Source organism: Rhamphochromis longiceps, linkage group LG23 (genome assembly GCF_057381845.1).
Source record: "Rhamphochromis longiceps isolate RC_006_pf linkage group LG23, R_longiceps_female_GT1.1, whole genome shotgun sequence".
NCBI classification, from domain to species: Eukaryota; Metazoa; Chordata; class Actinopteri; order Cichliformes; family Cichlidae; genus Rhamphochromis; species Rhamphochromis longiceps.
Genome location: NC_140578.1, coordinates 11908012 through 11922544, shown reverse-complemented (window position 1 = coordinate 11922544; position 14533 = coordinate 11908012). Strand labels below are relative to the sequence as shown.

Below are 14533 nucleotides of genomic sequence, written 5' to 3'. Positions count from 1 at the left end.
AAACACTCAGCACATTTTGTGACATACTGACTCATTTTAATAAGCAATACAATCAAATTCATCTCAGCAAACAGCCTGCTGATGTTTTATAGGGAATTTCATGATTTCAGCGGGACGCATTATTCACTGGGGATTAAAAAATACAAAATATTACCGCTCGCGTGATACAATGAAAAGACAGTGAGTCTAAAATTCAGCTAATTTGCTTTCTACCCAATTCTGTGCGTGTGTTTCAGAGGAGGCAGCGTATTGTGTGGTAACACTGACACATTAGAATTATTTTTAAAAAGAAAATACACGAACTGAAGCCGTGATCGTAACAAAGCTTTGAATAAGCAGCGTCTCACAACATCAGTAAGCACCTATAACGATGATGAGAGTTAAAACAGTAATAAGTGTACAACGGAAAGAGGTCTCGCGTCATTTCTCGCCCACAGTCCCGTCGTGCGCTCTTTTCACCTCAAAGCCAAAAACCTAAAACGCCTTTCAGAACGACTGCCTCCTCTTTGGTCAATACTGAACGGGACTCAGCACAATGCAGCTGGCGCAGATGTTTTCTCAAAATGACAACAAAAACTGGACTCTGCCCGTTCCAACGGACACAAACTAAACCGTAAGGACGAGCTGTGCGTGTGCTGCGTCAGGAGTGTATCGTACAAATTCAAGAAAGAGAGATGGCAAACGTACAAAAACATTCACTTCCAATCTGCCCGGAACAAATCGAGTTTTGTTCAGATTTGACGTGATTGTCACAAAAAATACATACTCATTCAAAGCTTTTTAGTAGAAAACACACTTATCACCGAACACTGAATTTGCCACGATTTAGATAAGTTATTATTTTAGTATTCGAAAGTTCATTTGATTTCATTTATTTATTTTCATTTCCTCAATAACAATCACGTGGGCTCTAAAATACGGCCGAGGAGTCCATCCAGTGGAGTTATTGATGAACGGATGCATTTGAGACTTGTTTCTGGGGTCAGGCGAAGGGAAAAGGGCTCTTTAGGTCGTACTGGAATAAGTCGGGCTTAGGTTTAGGTTCTTCAGAGCTGGACTGGAATGGGGAATCCTACTGTTCATGGTCGTAGATGTAGGCGTGGAGCGACCCCATCTGGACTTTGCAAAAACCTACAAAAGAAAAAAATATTAGCAAATCGATTTACTGCACAGGTGATATTTTATACAGTGTAGTGTAATGACTGCACTAAGTTACAGAACAGGAATGATTTGGATCATCACTGAGAAACGGTTCTGGGTTTGCAACAAAAAAAACAAACTGCAGAACGCGTCAAAGCTTTTGTTCCAGTCGTTTTTTGTGGATTTTCTCCCCCACATTTATCTTACAGGCCTATAAAAGAGACAGGTAACCCCAGTATATTACATTTATACACGTTTTTCCCACCTCTGGCTTTAATGCTGCTCATCCGCCTAGAACAGCGGTGAGTAATTAATTTTCCCAATGGGCTAAAATAGAAACTGGGACTGTTGCGGCGAGCCCCCCCGATAACCTTAAAAAGACAAAATTAATATTAAGCAGACGTGATTTCAACTTATTGCTGACACACCGTGAGCTAGAATGTCCTGTTGCAAGCTGCCCTGTTCTGGAGATGCTGGCGCTAACACATTTCCACACTTGTGTCCGTTTAAATCAAACCTCTTTTATTTTTTTGTAAAGATGCAAACACTCCGGTGAGAACCGAAGCAACCAGGCATGGACCCTTTGGAGGGTCTCTGATCCAAATGAATTCCAGAATGGTTTGTTTATGGTGACAGCATGATCTGACCGTTATCTGCTTAACTACCAGGTGTGTGCAGCAGATTTGAGCTCAACACTTTACTGTGGTGAGTCATGACAGACACAGACATGCAGAGTACACAAACTGTAGGAACTAATCCAATAATGAATACAAATTCCTCACATTATCCACTAAATCAACTAAGACTGGTAACTGAATTCAAGCTTTTTTCCAGGCGCTCACTTATTCATCCAGGGGTCACCCCCATTAATGCGTATATTTGATATATTTGATTGATTTTTTACACGGGTAACCTGCCCTGATGTGACCCTCCCGGGGATCCGTCTCTCTTCCCCATCTTGAACAGTGTTGTGTCTACTTAGCACTAAATGTCTGGTGCACAAAGTACACCGCATATGTCACGACTCAAAAAAGTTGTTGTGACCGGATTCATCCAGGAACTATTTTCATTCTGCAGATTAGTGTTATCTACCTTTATTATAAAAGAGAAGTGTGATGTATCTATCTACAACCAATATTCACACAATTGGACAAAATAAGCCTGGACAGATAAACAGTGATACAGAGTTTAAACACATAAATCTAATCTTTGAGTAAACTGTCATTTCAGTGTTTCCACCAACCTGTGCTATACACTCTCCATGTCTTCACTGCCATTGCCCTCTTCCTTTAAAGCCTCTCCTTCATTGGCAGCCTCCTCGACGTGGGCCAACATATCGGCCATGAGTGCCTCTTCCAGCCGCTTCCTCACGCTGTACACCAGCTCCTCCTGCTTCCTACACGTAAACACAACAGGAAGCTGTTACAGTTGGCAGTTACATCTGGCCATAACAGCCATTAAACCAACAAAGAGCAGATGGTGTCTTTACAGAGATCACTGGTCACTTGCTATGGGTTGAGGAACACTGACCAGAAGAATACTGGAATTGGGCTAATCAGAGATAACAGAAAAAAGGCAAGCTTACTTTGCATTTGGCAAATAGCCCCATTTTTCTAATGCATTTAAATTTGGGATAGAAAGAATCGATACCTGTTGCATCTCTCTTTAGCTTAATGACCTTATAGTACCATATCACAGCATTAGAGCACTTCGCTCTCGCACTGCAGGCTTACTTGTTGTTCCTAGAGTATTTAAAAGTACAATGGGAAACAGCCTTCAGTTTTCAGTTCCCTCTTCTATGGAACCAGCTTCCAGTTTGGATTCAGGAAACAGACAGGCTTCAAACTTTCCTTTTTGCTAAAGCATATAGTTAGGGCTGGATCAGGTGACGCTGAATCCTCCCTTAGTTATGTTGCTGTAGGCATAGGCTGCTGGGGGATTCCCATGATGCATTGAGTGTTTCTTCTTCACTCACTATGTGTTAATAGACCTCTCTGCACTGAATCATACTTTTTATTAATCTCTGTCTCTCTTCCACAGCATGTTTTTTAATCCCGTCTTCCTTCTCTCACCCCAACTGGTCGCAGCAGATGGCTCCGCCCCTCCCTGAGCCTTTTTCTGCCGGAGGTTTCTTCCTGTTAAAAGGGAGTTTTTCCTTCCCACTGTTACCAAAGTGCTTGCTCATAGGGGGTCATATGATTATTGGGTTTTCTCTGTATATATTATTGTAGGGTCTACCTTACAATACAAAGTGCTTTGAGGCGACAGTTGTTGCCATTTGGTGCTGTATAAATAAAATTGAATTCAGTTCAATTTTACTCCACTACTGGAGGTCTTACTTCCTGGAACTGAAAATCACAGGCTCAGGTAAACATGAGTAGATTTTTTTTCTGAAAACCCAAAACACGTGTAGACTGTTTTAAGAAACCCACCGGATGTCTTCATCAGTGACTATGAAGGCCTTGCACAGTGGCTGCGCAGTGTTGAGCCAGACTCCCGGGTTCTTCTCCACAGCGGCGGACAGCTGCCCGGTGATTGGAGCAGCGCTCGTGTGCAGAGCGCTGGCAATCGCCGACAGGAGAGTTTTATCTGTGCAACCTGGACCGACGCCTGTGGGACCAGCATGTGGTTACCAAACACTTTCCAGAAACTGTTAACTACACCCATGTTTATTTATATTTTATCAAAGTTTAGCAGTTACTGAGCTCAGTCGAAAACTGCTCTTAGAGGAAATACCAAAATGTCATTTTAGGACATAAAGTGCTTGGTGAGGCTGATGAAGTTTTACCTTGCAGGCCTTTAGGCAGTTCCATTGTTTTCACCAGCTCCTCTGCAATGTCATAAGCATTCAGACCACTGAGTTTCTTCTCCCAGAATAACTGTGAACAAAATAAGGAAGAATGTTTCAGCTGCAGGCAGTTCTCAACAGAAATACATTGTTCCTACGAATGCAGTAACCCCCCCCCCCAATCCACCAGTATTCAAGCAATACTGGTCTGTCCAGTTTCCTAGCTACACACACTCTTCATTATCTGATCCTTTAAATTACAGTATCAGATTACAGGCCTCCTGATTTCTCTGGCTTATTGTCACAGTAACAGTTTATTCACCTGTCTGGGCTGGTCAACGGCTTTCTGAGGGTCCGTCTTCACTTTGTTGTTGGGATGGTTGGTAACCTTGGTAACGGGCTGCTTAAAGATGGAGGCCGTCTGTCTGACTGGGAGTGATGTGTTCAGGTCAGGTTTACCCTTAACAAAAATATCAAGAGAGGATGAGAAGGACAAGAGAAACAGGATCCGTCTCATTCAACTAGAGAGCTAAAGCCTCTGCTTCATAGGCTCAGAGACCGGTCAGCCGCTGCTTGGTGATGGCAAACGGTCGCTGGGGGAAATCAGTCATGAAGAAGAGCGTGCTGAACCAAAAACCTCCAACTGATGGTTGTGATCGCATGTAGCTCGTCACGGTCGCCCATAGCTTGAATGACTTGCCTGCAAACACCATTTTACTCTCTGAGCTGTAATTAAATTTGAACTTGTACCACAAACTATGTTTCATCTCATTCTCTCCGATCTGTATCTGCACTCAGCACATCCCTCATTTCTGATTTAATCTTACATGTTGTATCCACCAAAGAAGCACTAATCAGTTTCCTGAGCTGTGTTGCGAGCAGTGGACGTCAGACTCTAGCTCAGATCATAAAAATGTAATCATGTAATCTCACCATCATTGAACAGTTTGTCCACTCTAACTGCACAGTTTTGTTGGGTACATTACTAAAATGTGACTTTTCCGCAGGTTTGATCATAATGCATTCATTCTGCATCACTCCAGACCGAACTGTCAGGAGAATATTTCGAGAAACTCCTCGCCATCACCTTATCTGGAGCGGTTAGCTGTGCGACCCACAGAAAGTGTGGGCCGCACAGCTAACCTGTTACCACAGTGATCGATGCAGGTTAACAGAAACATCTCTGAGTCTTGCTTTAAGCTCAGTCTACACAGCTACACTGTTAATCTTGCTTGTACACTCCTTAGAGCTACTGATCCAATCTGTTTATTGAGACGAGCAACATATAATCCGCAAAAGAGATTAACTTTACAAAGCAGTGGCTGCATGCGTCCTTCCTCCACTTAGATCACAGACTTCACACTCGGGATTCTGGCATGCAGATAAAAGGGCAGACAGTAAATAGAACACAAATCTGGAGCCCGCTTTAGCACTGAGGTCAAGCGGCTGATTTTCACGAGGCCAACTGTGTCACCTTGTTCTGGCTGTTGTTATCGTATCGCAGTCTCTGGCGATTCTTGTTCAGCTTGCTCATCAGCATCTTCCCCGTGCGGAAATCAAAAGAGCTGAGGTCCATCTGGTTACCAAGGTAACGGGCCAGCTGAGGCTTGCTCCGAAACTTCTTCCCAGATGGACTAACGAGGAAGACGCAGAGATGAGGCGGGGGAAGAAAAAAAAAAAAAAAAGGTTAGCACTGCCTCTCAGCAAAAACAAAGGTCACACCGAGACTGAAAACACGAAAGACAAAAAACAAACAGAGACGACACAGAAAAGTGTAACACACAGACGACAACATGCAACAAGTCAACAGCAACAAAGAGAAGCAGGAGACATCCAAATGAGCGGATGAGCACTTTGTGAAATGGATGCAGACTCCACCTTGGCTCTGTCACCTACCAACAAGCTGCACACGTCTCAGGAAAAATGGGCACATATGAAAATATATACTGAACATGTGTAACTACACCCCACCCTCCTCCATCAGTGATCACAATGTGAACATGGCAAAACTAAAACTAGTCAAATGTTTCAGGGTGGAAACATTAGAGCTCTGCTGCTGGGAGCAGCAACAGCATCATCTTGAGCCTGAGAGATGACCAAACAAAGGAACAACTGTGGGTGGATACGTGCTAGAGTAACTCATGCAAATGCATCTAACATCACACACCACAGTGAACACCAGTAGGATTGTACATTTAGCCTACCACAAACTATACAACCGACCCGCCTCCCCCCTCTCTTGCCTCTGTTCCTCATCTTGCTCTTCTCCTCTGCTAAATGAGAACAAATCTGAGGTTTGTTGATTCACTTCACTGGGAAATAAAAGGTCATTAGCGGAGATTACACGGAGCTTTATTTATCTCAACACCTTGTCAGGTATGAGGAGCTGCTGCTAGCCTGCACACACTCCTTGCAGTCCCAACAGTTGTTGAGGACTTGGCCCGGCTGGCCTTGTTGTTGTCGTGCAGCAAACAGAGCCCCCCTCCTTCCCTCCCATTCCCAAACTTTACATCGACACCGAACACACTCCTGCCCCGCTTCCGTCCGCACACTCGGTGTCTCGTGCAACTTCTAAGTTTTGTTTTTGTTACAAGCCCTTAGCTCGTGCAGTACCTAAAATAATAGACATCGCTCTTTCCAGCTGACAAACCGGACTTTCTGGTCACTTCTTCCATTTTCCAGCCTTTGGGGAGAGCAGTGCAATCCCACCTTTTCTTCTCCATTTCCCACGCGAGTAATCTCTAAATCCACTCAAACTTACTCCAGATGACCACAGTGGCTTTTAGGAAATGTGCCGATGTATATTTGTATATAATGTTGTTGGGACGGCAGGCCTATGGCGTCTCACGCTTTTGTTTCGACCATGTTACTACGCGCGTCCTCTGGAGTAGATCTCTGCGCGAACATCTCGGCTCTTTGTCGTAGCGCAGATCGCTCCGCCGCGGACCTCAGCCACATCACTACCTGACTGTCTCTCCGGGGCACGAGGGCTACATCCGCAAGGAAAACAGGACAGATACGTCAAAGCGTCGCGACACAAACAGGAAGCTAGTGCGTTCGGATTTCGGTAGAAAAGCACGTCCTTATCGAAGCGTGAGCTGATTCTTGGGTAAAGTAGAGCAAGCGACCGGGGGAAAGGAAGATATTACTGATGTTTAAAAAGGGGAAAATAATCCTCCTAAACCTGGAGGGTCAAATGTAAGGCCCGGGGGCCAGATTCAGCCCAGCAAAGACTCCAATCCGGCCCACTTGACGGCTTTGGAAAATGTGCAGGAAGACATAAATCTTTGGACTTTTGAAAGTTTTTTTATGCAAGATTTGCAGTTTGGGTTTTTTTTGCTGATGAAGCACTCCTTGAGGCCATACATACTACTAGTGATGGGTCGTTCGCGAACGAAATGGCTCTTAGAGCCGGCTCTTTGACGTGAACGACGCGAGCCGGCTCCTTATCGCGAGCCGTCACGTGGGTTTTTTTTTTTTTTTTTTTCTTTCTCTCAGCCTCTCTCTCGCACTTTTTTCCGCTTCACTCTGCACGCGAGTCTTGTGCTTTACGCTGGGCAGAGGGGGGAGGGGCGGTAGTTACACTCAGTAGCACAGGAACAGAGAGAGAGAAAGAGAGGCAGGGACAACAACATTAGAAAGGTATAGTAATCATCCACAACTATTTTCGGTTGCAGATGATAAAGGATTGAGAAAGTTTATTCATGCAGGTCCATATGACAGAGAATATGCATGTTCTTTTAGTTTTCATATTATAATTTATATTTAATTGTGTTGTGGTTTGCAGTGTTTTGTGTTCTTTTCACTTTAAATTTGTGAAAGGAAAAAGCTGAAAATTTAAATAGTTAAAACTTGAAATGTGAATAGTTGATTTTTGTATTATATGATTTATTTATTACATTTTATGTGGAGTGAATAAATAAAAGTATATTTACGGTGGCCCCTAGAGACAAAGCACATACAAACTTCAAATCACGTACGAACTCTGAAGCATGTACAAACTCCAAAACACGTAAAAACACGTACAAACTCCAAAACACGTAAAAACTCCAAAACACGTAAAAACACGTACAAACTCCGAAGCACGTAAAAACTCAGAAGCATATAAAAACTCAGAAGCACATAAAAACTCAAAACACGTACAAAAGACAACAGAAGTGCTCCAGGATGCTGGGCGCAGTGTTGAGCCTTTGTTATCTTGTGGCTATACAAGCCAGCAAGTACCAACGACCGGATTTGGTGTGTGGTAATAACAGGTAAATGAACTTTTTTTTTAAATTATTTGAATATATATATGAGTGCCTGTGTATAAATACACAAACAATACACACATGCTTTCAATTGTGTAATTTAAGTGATCTAGTAGCTCTGCTTTGGAAGTTCAGTTCATGCTAGAAATGTGTTTTGGAGTTTGTACGTGTTTTGTCTCTAGGGGCCACCGCATATATTTATATATAAACATATATAAATAAAACCACTTGTTTTTACGTTAGTAATTCCTTTTGTGCATAATTTTATATTATTGTTAATAATAAATTAATTAAAGCAACAAAACAACCTGAAGAGCCGGTTCGGAGCCGAAAGATCCGGCTCTTTTTAGTGAGCCGAACCGAAAGAGCCGGATCTCTAAAAAGAGCCGGAAATCCCATCACTACATACTACAAGCAATTAAGTGATAGATAAATAATTCAAAACATAAAATTTCCTTTTTTTAACAATCAGTCCAAAAAAGGACATTTTCTGTGAATTATAGTAACTTTCTGTTTTGTTATTGCAGGACATTCTGGCTAATGAGCTGCCTGTAATTTTACACATTAATTTTACACAGTCACGCTAAAAGATTAACACGTTTAACAAAGTAACACGTGGATAAACTGAGACGTTTCTTTTTCTTACATTATCATATTTCTCCAATAAGTGGTTACATTTATTTACACTGACGAAAAGGGCAGTTTCACCGGTCCGGCCCACTTAAGATCAAAGTGAGATCCATGTGGTCCACAATGTTAAGTAACCGTGCTCTATACTGACCCCTGAAGAGGTCAGTGTTAAAACATGCATTGTAACGTAGTTACATGGCAGTACACGCAAGAGTTATTATACTCATTTTTTATTTGTATTTAGTTTTACACATTTATTTCTAGTAAAGTTAGCTGCCAGAGGGATTTTTTGTTATTTTAGTTAGATTTCATTAACTATAATAGCCTTATAGTAACCTTCCATCCAAAAAGGTAAAATTTTTACTGCTGTAAGTAAATTAAGTCTTATGATTTGGTAATGAAAATATTAAACAATTTCAATTTATTGTAGTAACAACCAGCCTGTGTTAAATACTTGTTCAATAATAACTTAGAGCATCTGCATCAAATGTGGCGGCATGACTGAGGAGGACACTGGATTACCACCATACTTGTTTCAATGGAAGTCATCATCAGCTCACCAGGCTGTCTTTAACTCACAGGCTTATTTACAAATGAGTGTTCTGTGTGTTTATGGTTATTATTCATAATGGTTCATGATATGGTTTCAGATAAGCTGTTTATGCTTGGATTTGTTGTGCAGGCTATAAAGCTGGCACCATTGATTTCATTTAAATAGCAAAGTGAGTTGCCTTCAGGTTGTATTTTGCCTGTCTGTAATATCTTAGCTGAACATATGAAGTTCAATTATCTGAACTGGTATTAAGTTTGGGCTCTCACATTCACATTAATTTTCCTAATGTTTTATACTCGGTTGTCTCTCAAAATTTTAATGTTAAAATCTGAAACTTGGGTGACAAACCACTTAATCTTAAAGATTTCCTTAAATATTTGAGTAACAGTTGAATAATGAGTCTTTTCAAACTATTTATTACATGAATATTTTCATATTCATATTTGAATATAAACAGAACAAACTTACACACGTTTAAACCCAAAACTTGTGTGTGATATCACCAAAGACCGTAAAACGGATACGTTCATGTGTTTTAATTTATTCTTGTTCTTTTTCCTCTAATTTAAATATTCACATTCATTTTTTTTAGTTTTATAAATCAAGACTTTATAGAAATTGATGTGTCTTAATTGCATGCATTACTCAGGGAGATGATCCAAACATTCTCGTACACCCGGACAATGACAAATAAAGATATTCTATTGATTCTATTAAAAACAGCTAATACTGAAAATTGTTATTTGAATGCATTTGAGTAGTTAAATTCTTGACTTTGAAATGTAAGGTTTAATAATAAATAAATAAATTGAGATCTACTTAGCGTTTTTCAGTTTTTGAGTGATTGTTCATGTTGAATTAAAACAATGTTTTATCAAATATGTGAATGCAGTTATGCGATTAAATATATAATTATAATATTATGATTGAGTATAGTATGACTGCCTCCCCCTTGCTGTGCTTAGTTATACCAGAGTTTGGGTTATGCAGCTAAATCCTACAAATTCTTGAACTGAAGCGACCCTGTATACGCTTTTATTTTGACAGATCTTACAGGAAGTTGTGCGTTCTACGTCCCCGTAGCTTGACGTCAGTGTCATAACACCAGAGCAACGTTAATCTATGGGAAACATAAATTAGGCTGCAGCTACAAATAGACCGTAAACAATAAGCACGAAGCGGCGCTGACAACAACCACGACCGGTGCTAAATAATTAAATCCAGCAAAATAAACACATTTATTTGTGGTTTCTTCACCAAAATGCGCAGGTTTCTGTGTGAACTGCGTGAAAGTGGAGAGCCGTTTCACCACGACAATGCCGACCGTTGTCATTCAGGCTCGGAGCCGGCTTTTATCAATGAACAAAGTAGATGTCACCGATGTACCGCACAGCATTTCAACTACACGTCACGCTTAGTTTCTATAAGAACAATGCAGGAAAAAGAAACATTATTTCTACTTTGCACGGCTAAAAATCTGCGCCGAAACAGCACCGTGTCGACGCAGTCCTACCTCCGTGCTTAAACCGTATTATCTGTGAATCTCAGAGATATTAAAGCATGCTGCGAGGCTCCAGGGACGCGGACAGCCTGGCTTCAAGCCGGTGCATGGATGTTTGCAGAATGCGAGGAGACTAGACGGTGGGATTTGCCTGATCGATGGCAAACATAGTTTCCGAACATATTCCGAATAACGCATCAAACGCTAGTCATAATTACACCCACAGCTCGCGGTTTTATTGTCCTTTACGTGTACTTACTCGTTTTTATCCATCTTGAAGACACTATCTGGTTTTCTCCCTCTCGCTATGTTAAATCCCTTCTCCCCTCTCTTCTTTCAGTCCCCTCCCCCTTCGATGTTAGAAATGAAAGACATTATCCACGCAAATTTCGCAGTCTGCCTGATAAAAAGAGCATAATGTCTGGCTCAAACTGGCCTCTTCTGGTTGAGCTGCTGGGCTCGTTAGGCTGAATTAATATGCAATTTTAAATTATTTTTACAGCACGAGAAAAGCATGCTGTGACAGCTACTAAATGAAATAAAATAAATAAATAAAAACATCCAGTTGATTTTAATGCAAGTAAATAAACGAAAATTTCTCACCATACAAATTTGAACAAAGCATTTTAATAGTTGTACATTTAGAGAACAAGGAGACATACTGGGAGTAAATTACATTTATTCACATTTAATAACACTGAATCAAAAACAGCAGTTTATAAAGAGAGTGCATCTTGAAGTCCAAACTCCTAACAAGCCCTCAGTAACTGACTGTTGAGACAGGGCATCCCACAAAAGCTCAAGGTGTGAAAGGAATCCACCCAAGTGCCCATCCCAACGTTGTGGTCCTGCAGGCAGACACACGGCCCGTTTATTAGAAAAGTGTACATGAACACGTCAGGCTGAATGGCTAACTCCTGTTTTTCTCTTAGGAAACCTTCTGCCTGATGCAACAAGTGAAGGATTTCTGACATGATAAAGAGGTTGGGATAGGGCGAGGGTTCCAAAGGTCTGCAACTATTAAATAGGGTCTGTTTTAACCAGTAACACATGTACAAAAATGACAGAATGGATATCAAAGATATTATCTACAATATCTGTAGTACACCCAAACATTGCCACATAATTCATAATAATAAAAAAAGAAAAACTAAGTCATTTTCAAAAATTAATCATACAGAAGCATGGAGCCTTTATTCTTGCATATTACTTCAGTGAACAGGAAAAGAAGAGCAGAATGATCTGCACAGCCTTTATACACCTGTAACACACTCACATGTTAAGAGTTTACTCGTCTGTCTTGAACTTCCCTCTAACGTACGGCACATAGTCTAGGATTAATCGCCAATCTGTGAAGTGAATGAGTGCCACGCCGCCCACTGTTCCCCAGGCAACCATGTTTGGGACCCTGGAAGGAAGAAAACAGGACTCCTGAATAAGACAGAAATGTAACCACACCCTCAATGCCAGCTTAGATTACACCCCTCAGTCACCATACGACATGGTAGTAATAGTCTGTTATTTATTTTGTACTGGATGCCGTTTTTATAGATACTATTATATATATATATCATTATTTATTTATTTTTTATTTGGATGACCATAAAAATAAATTTGCTTGCAAAAAGATATGCACAGTGTGACAAAGTGGATGAGCAATTGTCCCAGATGTGCTGACTTTTTTTGCACATTATTCTGTCTCTGTATTTATTTGCTATTTGTCAAAGTAACATTGCTGCACTAACTATCCCGGGTTTGTTTGTGTAAGCATTCTGTTGCTGGCAAAACACACATTCTGCAAATTAAGGCAAATACTCAGTTACATGTTTCTTTATGTTTTATTATGTTACAGGTTAAGTCATTTGTTCATACTTACTTTGTCCTTTCTTTTCAGTCTTCATGTAGGTCAGGTGTGGGGAAAGGCCCACCTAGCATTTCCTTATTTTAAAGTGCTGATGATGCCACTCATGACATCAGCAGGTTGAACCAAAAGGAGGGGTTTCTTTTACCATAGAAATGCTTCCTTTTGTTTGTTTCAAGGTCTGAAGGGATTTGCTGAATCTTTTTTTCCCCTAAATAGAGCCGTTTAGTTGTGTAAAGGTGCTAATTAGAAGTGTGAGGAGTTTTTTTTGTCATTTTTAGTCATGTACTTTTGAGTTTTGTTAATTGGGTTACTTTGGGGGGAAGTTTTGTTAAGTTTCACGTAGGATGGAGTTCACTATAAATAAATTGCTCACCTCTGGAAACTCGAAATGTCTGCTGAGTCTGCTTCTCTACCACCTTCCATGATGTTCGAGTCTGACTACCTCACACACTGACAAAGAAAGAGGAACTCCTGTCTGAATAAAAGGGAATGATTTACTAACAGAAAAAAAGAGGTGTTAATGATTTGGAGCGATACAGTTTGTTAGGGAGTAAAACATTCCCAAGTTTTATATATGAATAAAAATACAATATACTAAGATTATATCAAATAGGCAAAATGATGGGGGCTGGCAGCTTACTAATGCCATTCTGCTGCAGGTGCTGCAGGCAGCTCTAAGCACGCTGGAAACAACGGAGGCGGCGCCGCCCTGCTGGCCAAACCTTGTGTTACACCATTTCTAACAATATTTTGGAAAACACAATCTCTTAATGGCCTATAATCAGTCTTTTACCTCTAATACAGGTACACAAACATCAGTTTGACTCTAGTTTTACTAAACAATGAGTGAGGATTTCCTGTTATTAGTTATCCAAACTGGATAATATTAATGTTGTAAATGGTTAACGAGCAGTAACTGTAAACATTCCGGTTTAATTAAGAGTATGAAAAACTGGGAAATCCTTACATTTGATGCAAAAATAACAAAATATAATAATAATAATAATTCTCATGTACACTATTTTCCATCAGGCCAGTATGAGCGGTTCTGTTCTTACTGGGAGGATCTGGATGTATCATAGCATAACAGACATAAACCTTGACTCCCATATCACTAACTGAGCTGTAAACCAACCCAGCTGTAACACTCAGCCATTTAGTTCGCCATTAAAAAAAAAAAAAAAAAAAAAAAAAAAAAAAAAGCATCTCTATGGTAACAAACAGCTAGCCAGCTAGGCTAAAAGGGGTGACGCAGGACACACAAAGGAAAAAGAAAAAAAAAGCAGGACCAACCCCCCGTAAACCCGCTCCACCTCTTAACTTACCACGTCCTCGCAATACCTATGTACTTGGCTCCGATGATTTTATTTAATATTTTCTGAACCATTGTGACCTTCTCGTAGTTGCTCTTGTCGCGAAGGACCCCGGGCTGTCTCTTCTTCTGCCTGTTTAAAAATAACTACCACATCCGCGGTTGCGTGCAGCAGTGCAGGGTCGTTTCAGGCCACCATTTTAAAGACCTGCATTTACAAAAGAGGGCTGTTTAAACAGGTTGGCTTCAGAGCTCCAGTAACGGCTCACATCTGCTCTTTAACGTGGCGCCTTTGTTGCATTCTGATGGCGCTCGAGTGAGTTTTTACCCTGTCCGAATATTGGCAATAGAAAATATGGACAAATTAATTTAACCCTTTATTACAATGGTTTCCTTTATTTTCCTTTTTTTTTTTTTTAAATGTATACAATATTCAAAAGCCAGACATTGGAAAAGGTATAATCTGTTATTAAAATGGCACATTTATTGCTACAT

At 40.6% G+C, this 14533-nt stretch overlaps 2 protein-coding genes across 3 annotated transcripts; both read right to left on the bottom strand.

Moving 5' to 3' along the window:
- Positions 1-14: 14 nt before the first annotated feature.
- mbd3b (methyl-CpG binding domain protein 3b) lies at positions 15-11262 on the bottom strand. 2 transcript variants are annotated; one of them, XM_085397459.1, is made up of 7 exons: positions 11122-11262; positions 5403-5562; positions 4251-4388; positions 3929-4019; positions 3573-3750; positions 2384-2536; positions 15-1131 (listed from the first exon to the last, which is right to left on the bottom strand). In XM_085397459.1, the coding sequence occupies exons 1-6, from the start codon at positions 11133-11135 to the stop codon at positions 2389-2391; spliced, it is 729 nt and encodes a 242-aa protein (XP_085253585.1). In that variant the 5' UTR covers positions 11136-11262; the 3' UTR covers positions 15-1131; positions 2384-2388. The 2 variants fall into 2 exon arrangements, with proteins under 2 accessions (XP_085253585.1, XP_085253584.1); XM_085397458.1 differs by lacking the exon at positions 11122-11262 and adding an exon at positions 6542-6873.
- Positions 11263-11473: 211 nt separating this feature from the next.
- Positions 11474-14231, bottom strand: LOC146641391 (cytochrome b-c1 complex subunit 10-like). Its single transcript, XM_085397460.1, has 3 exons — positions 14052-14231; positions 12139-12270; positions 11474-11710 (listed from the first exon to the last, which is right to left on the bottom strand). The coding sequence occupies exons 1-2, from the start codon at positions 14111-14113 to the stop codon at positions 12150-12152; spliced, it is 183 nt and encodes a 60-aa protein (XP_085253586.1). The 5' UTR covers positions 14114-14231; the 3' UTR covers positions 11474-11710; positions 12139-12149.
- Between the last annotated feature and the right edge of the window lie 302 nt (positions 14232-14533).